Here is an 8,364-nt window from a genome sequence, read left to right as displayed (position 1 = left end):
TAAGGGCTTTGCAAAGTAGGATTTTCATCCGGTTTGAGGTAAGTAACGATTGTAAATCTAGACCTGAGGGTATGAAACCCCGGTATTTCATATTGTTTGATAAATGAGGTGACACACATGCTAGGTGACGGGCGTGTGGGCGTACACTCGTAGGGATTGTGACTTGGTCCGTCCCGTGACGAATGTATAGTTGCATATTTTGATAATATGTACATGATATCCGTGTGTTTTAGAAATAAATCTGTTAACTTGGGCTGAATGCTATGTTTGGGGCCTTGTGCCGAACTGTTTAGACCCTTAGGGGTATTTTACTACTTTTCTCACACTATTTTGATTTGAACTCATATCCTCAGTCATGTTTTACATGTTTATTGTTTAATCCAATTTCATCACTCAACTTCTTAATATATGAAAACTGTATGGGTTGAGTTTCCCTGATTTTCACTGAAATGCCCGAGTGGCCGTGAGGTTAATGATTGAAAGAGGTTGAGGACCTAATGGTGAGGATTATATATATGTTATGGATCGGGATGCACGCCGTAGCGATATTTTATATATATTGGATCGGGTTGCGCGCGTCAGCGATATGACGCTTGGGCTGTAGGAGCCCTCCGGAGTCTGTACACCCTCAGTGAGCGTAGTCGACTATATATTTACGGATCGGGCTGCACGCCGCAGCGGTTATTATTATGAGATATCTATTGAGCTGGAATGCTGAGTGTGAGTACTAATTGACGAGAGCTGAGTCACGAGAGACTGAGAGGCTTGCACGAGGGGCTATACTTATGAGTGATATTTTGCCCGAGGGGCTTGTTTATGAGATTTTTTGTTTTCGCTCTTCTTTTATACTGAGCCTCTACTGAAAAATCTTGAATAAATGTTTTAAAGGATTTTCATTGAAACTGGAGTTTTTACGAGATATTTGGTTATTGAACTGCAGATTTTGACTTTGATATTTCTGTTAAGATTCTTGATAAAGAATGCATATGATTTTTAAATGCTCGTCACTGCACTTAGACTTTATTTACTTTGGTTACTTACTGAGTTGGAGTACTCACGTTACTCCCTGCACCTTGTGTGCAGATCCAGGTGCCACAGCATCAGAGTGAGAGCTTTCATCAGCTTCTGTGTATTTTCGGAGATAACAAGGTAGTTGCACGCCGTTCGCAGGCTTGTCATTCTCCTTCCTATCCTAGTACTTTATATTTCAGATTTATTTTGTATTAGGCAGACAATGTTAAGTTGTACTTAGTGCCTCATGACTAATGACATCAGATTTGGACTGTGTTGATGTATTTATGTACTTGTATTCGCGTATTTTTATATAAATTAAATTGAGAGATAGACTTATCTGATTAGAAAATGAAATTTATAAAAGAACTCGATGTTGTAAATGTTGAATCGGCTTGCCTAGTACTGTGATAGGCGCTATCACGACCATGGTGGTTTAGGATCGTGACATCCACAATAAGTGATCAATTTGCTTTTTTATTTTGGTCCAAAATAAGTGTCTATTTATATAATCAAGAAAAAATTTAATTTTTAAAATTAACCCTTATATACATATCCCTAAAAAGTATTTATTCCTCACATTTGAGAAGAAAAACAAGTGCTACTATAACTATGGTGCAACATTTAATAAAGGGTTATTGATAAAAATAATAAATTTCTGAAATCAAGAAAAAATACTCCAAGTTCCAAACAACAACAGACAGGTGTAACATTCAACTGCCATTTCTCTTTGTTATTAAAAAAAAAAAAAAAAAGAAGCTGTCCCATTCTCTTTTCTCTGTCTTCTCAGTTCTTAGTCAACCTTTCCTCAAGAAAAGCAAAAGCTTTCCCCAAAGATAAACATTTTACCTAACATACTTCTATGTTTTGATCTCCCACAGAACAAAACATAGAAAAAAAATACTGCTGTTTTTGAACTGTGCAAATCCTTTCTTGTTTCTTAGACAAAGTCACAAAGTATATGTGGAGTGTGGTTTAAGTGTTTTAATTTTTTCTGTTTTCTAATTTTTGTGATTTAAATTAAGAAAAATGTTTGGGAGGGAGTGTTGCAGCTGGGATAGTGTATGTGATTACTACAATGTTGAACCACAGCGTTTTCATTTGCCTTCACCCCTTCCACAATGGCCTCAAGGTATGTTTTTAAGTTTCTGTTTTTTGGTAAAAAATGTTTTTTTTTCCTTCTCCAGTTGTCCTATTATCTTTCACAGAAGCTCTGTGTTTCAGTCAGTTCTCAGTTACTTTGACTCCCCCCCCCCTCTTCAGTTCTATGATTGACTTTGGCTGGGGCTAAGAATGAAAAATTGATCTTCTTCTGTATATATATAAAGTTCACATTTTTGTGTGCAAGAATCTATGAAAAGTAAATATGTCGGTATTTATGTGGAAAGAAAAACTTCGCATTTTTATTTATTGAAGAATTAACCTAAATACCGGTTCACCAACCACTTAAACTAAAAATAGCCTGTCAATATATAATATCAGTCCATGTATAATATGTCCACAACCGTGTTAATCGTATACTAGCTAGAAAAAGTAAATAGTGAATCTAGTTGGTTGTTTGTGTAAAAGTCCCATTTTTAATCTGGATAATAAATTACTCCTTTTTTCTGGTGGAGTGTTGAAAGTCCTTTTGATTCTATTTGTGTTTTGATTTTTGGGTTGAGGATGAAGATCCTATTATTCATATGATGTCCCATTTTAATATATGCGGACACAAGGGGCCTAAAAAACTACGTTACTCCGATACTCCTTACCGCCAAGTGTGTTTTGGATCGACACGCGTGTGACAATATTTTTGAAGGATCCGAGCAACATAGCTAAAAACAAACACTTGACAGTAAAAATTCTGCTATAGTTCCTCAGTTTGCTTATGTGAATATTGTCCTTGTAGGTAAAGGATTTGCTACAGGAAAAATATGCCTAGGTGAAATTGAAGCTGTTCAAATCACCAAGTTTAAGAAAATTTGGGGTTGTAATCCATTGTTTGGAAAATCAAAGTCAGTCTCATTCTATAAGCCAGATGAAATTCCACAAGGATTTTCAATTCTTGGCCACTATTGTCAGCCAGATGGTGAGAACATAACAGGCTATGTTCTTGCTGTCAAAGATTTATCTGCTGATCAGAAGCAAAAAATTTCATTTCGAGATTCGACTTCCAAGCTTCCTGCTCTTAAAAAGCCATTGAACTACACTTTAGTATATAGTGCGAAATCCCTTTATAATGAAGTTGGTTACATTTGGCTTCCTAATGCACCAGTTGGCTATAAACCAATGGGCTTTGTGGCAACTGCTGAACCTAATGAACCAAATCTTGAAGAAGTTAGATGTGTCCGCGCTGATCTTACAGAAAGTTGTGAGGCTTGTGAAGTTGTTTTTAGTTCAAATTCTCTTTTTGGAAAGAACCAATTTCAAGTTTGGAAAACAAGACCCTGCGCGAGGGGCATGTTATGTGAAGGGGTTTCAGTTGGGACATTCTTCTGCAGTACAAGTTTCACTAAAGGAGATGAACTCAACATTGCATGTTTGAAAAATCTCGACTCGTCTCTAAAGGCAATGCCCAACCTTGAGCAGGTTCATGCACTTATTAAGCACTATGGACCAACTGTTTACTTCCATCCAGATGAAATTTATTTGCCCTCATCAGTTCAATGGTTCTTCAAAAATGGAGCCCTTCTATTTAAAGATGGGAAGGACAATGGTATAGCGATCGACTCTAAAGGCTCAAACTTGCCAGCAGGTGGACAAAATGATGGTAAATATTGGCTTGATTTGCCAAATAAAGATGTTGAAAATAGACACACTGTCAAATGTGGTAATATTGAGACAGCTGAGCTCTATGTGCATGTTAAACCGGCTGAAGGAGGAACGTTTACTGATATTGCAATGTGGGTTTTTTGCCCCTTTAATGGACCGGCTACCCTTAAAATAAGTTTGTTGAATCTAGCCATGAATAGAGTAGGGGAGCACGTTGGTGATTGGGAGCATTACACTCTTCGTATTAGCAACTTTTCTGGGGTGCTCTGGTGTGTCTATTTCAGTGAGCATAGTGGTGGTGAATGGGTTGATGCTCGTAACTTGGAGTTCATCGATGGGAACAAGTCAATTGTATATGCATCAAGAAATGGACACGCGAGTTTCCCACATCCTGGCTGTTACCTTCAAGGCAATACAAAGATTGGTATCGGAGTGAGGAATGATTGCGCAAGAAGCAAATACTATGTTGACTCTAGCAGTAAATATCAAATTATCGCTGCTGAGTATCTTGGAGAAGGAATTGTCGCAGAGCCGCCTTGGTTACAGTACATGAGGGAATGGGGTCCAACCATTGAATACAAATCAGGATATGAAGTTGACAAGATAATCAACCACCTTCCTTCTTTTTTTAGAATTTCAGTGGAGAGTCTTGTTGAGCTATTTCCAACTGAACTTTATGGTGAAGCAGGGCCAACAGGACCAAAGGAAAAGAATAACTGGTTTGGAGATGAAAGGTGGTAAGCAAAGGCGAATCCAGTATCTAAAATCAATAGGTTCAAAACAAGTATGGTCTTATCATATGTACACATTTTAATTTTTTTAGCATATATATACATTCTTCGAGCCAAAAACAATAGGTTCAGTTGAACCCTCGGGTTTAGCACTACCAAAGTTAAGGGTTCAAATGAAGAACCATTCTTTGACAGTTATATTTAAGTCCAAGCCAGTATGGTTGACATTGGTTGATGATCAAGTCCAAGTGCTTTGCAAGGGTAACAGCAGTTATAAATGTATATGGTTCCTGCATTAGTTTGTAGGTTGTATTATGTGCAAAAACCAAGAGATATTAGAAGGCAAAGTGGGGAAAAAGCAGGAAGGCTTGAAACTGTGAGAATAAATGTAAAATTAGACTGTTATTGCACTTTGTGTGAAATTAAAACTCTTGAACCATTTATGTCCAACAGATATATTCAAGCTTTTACAGCTTGTTTGGATGGTTATTACCTATTGTATTGTATCGTATTGTTAATTTAAATACAATGTTTATTTTGATTATTACTTAAATTTTATTGTATGATACCGTTAAATTCGTTGTTACATAATAATGAAAAGTGTCACTTTATGTAATGACCGAATTGGTGTAGTCGCGTCGTTACGTTATTTTTTCCTCTCATCTTCCCCTTCCGTATTATTAAATAATCCTATTTTATTCTTTACCCTATCTTTTTATGTAATAATTCTACCTTGTACCTTTTTTTTTTGTAATATTGCAAGTTTATTCTTCATATTGCTGGTGCATGAAACAACGACTAACAATACAATCTATCTAAATATTGTATACATTAAAATGATACAATACAATACAATATAATACGATATATTTGTAGATAGGGGTGTTCATGGTTCGGTTTGGATCGGTTTTTCCCTAAAAAGAAACCAAACCAAGTAAGTCGGTTCTTCAAATATTAGAACCAAACCAAACCAATTAAGTCGATTTTTTCTTGATTCGGTTTATGTTAGTTTTTCGGTTTTTTCGGTTATTTGTCGGTTTTTTCTTAAATATAAGACATACACTACCAAACACATATTTCGGCGACCACATTTTCAACGTAACACTATCAAATTAATTGCCCTTTGAGAAATCTATTATTTACCAAGATATATTGATGATAATTGAATCAAATAGTGATGAATAATTTAAGGACTCAATTAAAAATATATTATTTTTAACATAAAATAGATTCTTACACTTAACAAAAGAGATCTACCAATCAAACTAGAATGTAAAGGTAAAGACCTGTACTAAAAGTGCAAACGATTAACATTTACTATAAAAATTTTGAAACTTTGTATAAAAGTATACATATATATAGGTGTAATAATAAATTTAAAATAGTTACTCCTATATTCGGTTTGGTTCGATTTTTTTTATTAAAACCAAAACCAAACCAAATTTGATCGGTTTTTAAATTTCAAAACCAAAACTAAACCAAACCAAAAAGTATCAGTTTTTTTGGTCGGTTTGGTTTGGTTTTCGGTTTGGTTCGGGCTTTCGGATTTTTATGAATACCCCTATTTGTAGACATGTGATTTTTGACCCTCCCCAAAATTTTACATATTTTAGCATTTAAATACTTAGTTTAGGTCTAATATAGTTATTTCAACTAATTTTGACTCTTTTACTTATTCTATCACAAAGAATAAAAATTACAAAAATATTTTTTCATCTTTAGTTTAAAGTCAATTAGTATATTTATATTTATGGTATTTTAATTTCACTGTGGCTTTAGCCTATTTTTTCCCCTACGTTTGACTTTATTATAACATTTGAAAATACAAAAAATAATTTCACTTTTAATATCTAGTTTTATCTTGGTAGTGTATTTTAATTAATTAAGAGTAGGTTTTATATTTTTAAGTTTTTTTAGTCTTTTTAGCCCAAAATTAAGACCCAACAAGACATAGACCCAACCCAAATTCTTAATTTAAAGCCTAATACCCTTTAAACCCACTAAAAACGCTTCTTCCTTTAATAAAACCTAGACCTATAGACCCTAGACCCCTAAGACTAGACATCCGCCGCAGAAAACAAACGATCCCCCCCCCCCCCAACGTCTTCTTCTTCGGAATTCGAAACTTTTTTGATGATTTTTTGGACAAAAAACACTTTTCTACTACTTAAAAAAAAGTTACATAAATGAGTAAAACACAGTACTATATTGCGAACTACTTTAACGGAAATTTAGTCGTTAAAGTAAAACGCAGTACCATACTGCGTTTTACTTTAATTTTTTTTTTGTAATTCGCAGTACTATACTGCGTTTTACCAAAATCTGGGCCCAACTATATTTTATTAAAGTTGTTCGCAGTATAATACTGCGAACAGCTTTAATAAAATAAACCCCCTTCTTCTTCCTTGGACCACTGAACCGACGCACCCCCTCTTTTAAAAATTCCGATTCTGCTGGTCCCCCCACCCGTCACCTAAAGAGCAAGGAGTGTAGTCGGCCCTACCCGTCACCTAAAGAGCAAGGAGAGTAGGTCCCACATACAAGACAAGCTTTGGATTCCTTCTTTCGGGTGAAAAAATTCGATTTCAATCAAATTCAAAAAACTTAAATCAAGGTATTTCGATTTTGTTTATGTCGAAACTCGTATAGTACATGCATATTTGTATTGTTTAATGTGTTTCCATGTTAATTTGTGTTATGTTTGTGTTTAAATTTGTATCTTATTTATACCCGGATTGATTTATTAGCTTTGGTACAAAAAATTGTTAAAATTTGATAAATTATTTGTATTGTTAAAAAATTAATATTATTTATTTTGTTTGTTGTTCATATTTGTATTTTATGTTAGTTGTTTTTATATGTAATATTGACCTTTTAGCGTAGTAAAATAAATAGCCTTTTAGCGTAGTAAAATATAGAGCCTTTTAGTGTAGTAACATATAAAGCCTTTTAGTGTTATAAAATATAGAGCCTTTTAGCGTAGTAAAATGTAGAGCCTTTTAGCGTGGAGTCTATGTAGTTTAAGTATGTAGTAACTGCAAATTCTATCCAATTACACTTTACAAAATTAATTATTTAATTTATAACAATAAACTTACAAAAGTAACAAATTAATATATGTTGTAAAATTAACTCAAATATCGAACCTGAAACCCATACATAATTATACAGTCCAATTTTAAACATAATTAATTATTTAATTTATTAAGCTAACACACACAATTCTAAAAAATATTGAAATTGACACGCATAATAATTAAGGATAACTCGGTGCTATCGGGCCTCAAAAATCGAGCTTGGAACCCATACATAATTATTAAGTCCATTTTTAAACATAATTAATTATTTAATTTATTAAGCTAACACACACAATTCTAAAAATGTTGAAATTGACACGCATAATAATTAAGGATAACTCGGTGCTACCGGGCCTAAAAAATCGAGCTTGCCCATACATAATTATTCAGTCTAATTTTAAATATAATTAATTATTTAATTTATTAAGCTAACACATACAATTCTAAAAATATTGAAATTGACACGCATAATAATTAAGGATAACTCGGTGCTACCGGGCCTCAAATATCGAGCCTGGAACCCATACATAATTATTCAGTCCAATTTTAAACATAATTAATTATTTAATTTATTAAGCTAACACACACAATTCTAAAAATGTTGAAATTGACACGCATAATAATTAAGGATAACTCGGTGCTACCGGGCCTCAAAAATCGAGCTTGGAACCCATACATAATTATTCAGTCCAATTTTAAACATAATTAATTATTTAATTTATTAAGCTAACACGCACAATTCTAAAAATGTTGAAATTGACACGCATAATAATTAAGGATAACTCGGTGCT

General features: G+C 33.8%; 1 protein-coding gene across 1 annotated transcript; it reads left to right on the top strand.

The window, feature by feature from the left end:
• Positions 1–1,779: 1,779 nt before the first annotated feature.
• On the top strand, positions 1,780–5,040 carry LOC104210010 (hypothetical protein At1g04090-like). The gene is made up of 2 exons (XM_009758799.2): positions 1,780–2,143; positions 2,903–5,040. The coding sequence occupies exons 1-2, from the start codon at positions 2,041–2,043 to the stop codon at positions 4,504–4,506; spliced, it is 1,707 nt and encodes a 568-aa protein (XP_009757101.1). The 5' UTR covers positions 1,780–2,040; the 3' UTR covers positions 4,507–5,040.
• The last annotated feature ends 3,324 nt before the right edge of the window (positions 5,041–8,364 follow it).

The sequence above is a fragment of the Nicotiana sylvestris genome, chromosome 5 (assembly GCF_000393655.2).
Source record: "Nicotiana sylvestris chromosome 5, ASM39365v2, whole genome shotgun sequence".
In the NCBI taxonomy this organism is placed as follows: Eukaryota; Viridiplantae; Streptophyta; class Magnoliopsida; order Solanales; family Solanaceae; genus Nicotiana; species Nicotiana sylvestris.
The sequence above is the reverse complement of the archived record's forward strand: the minus strand, read 5'-3'. Positions and strand labels throughout refer to the sequence as shown.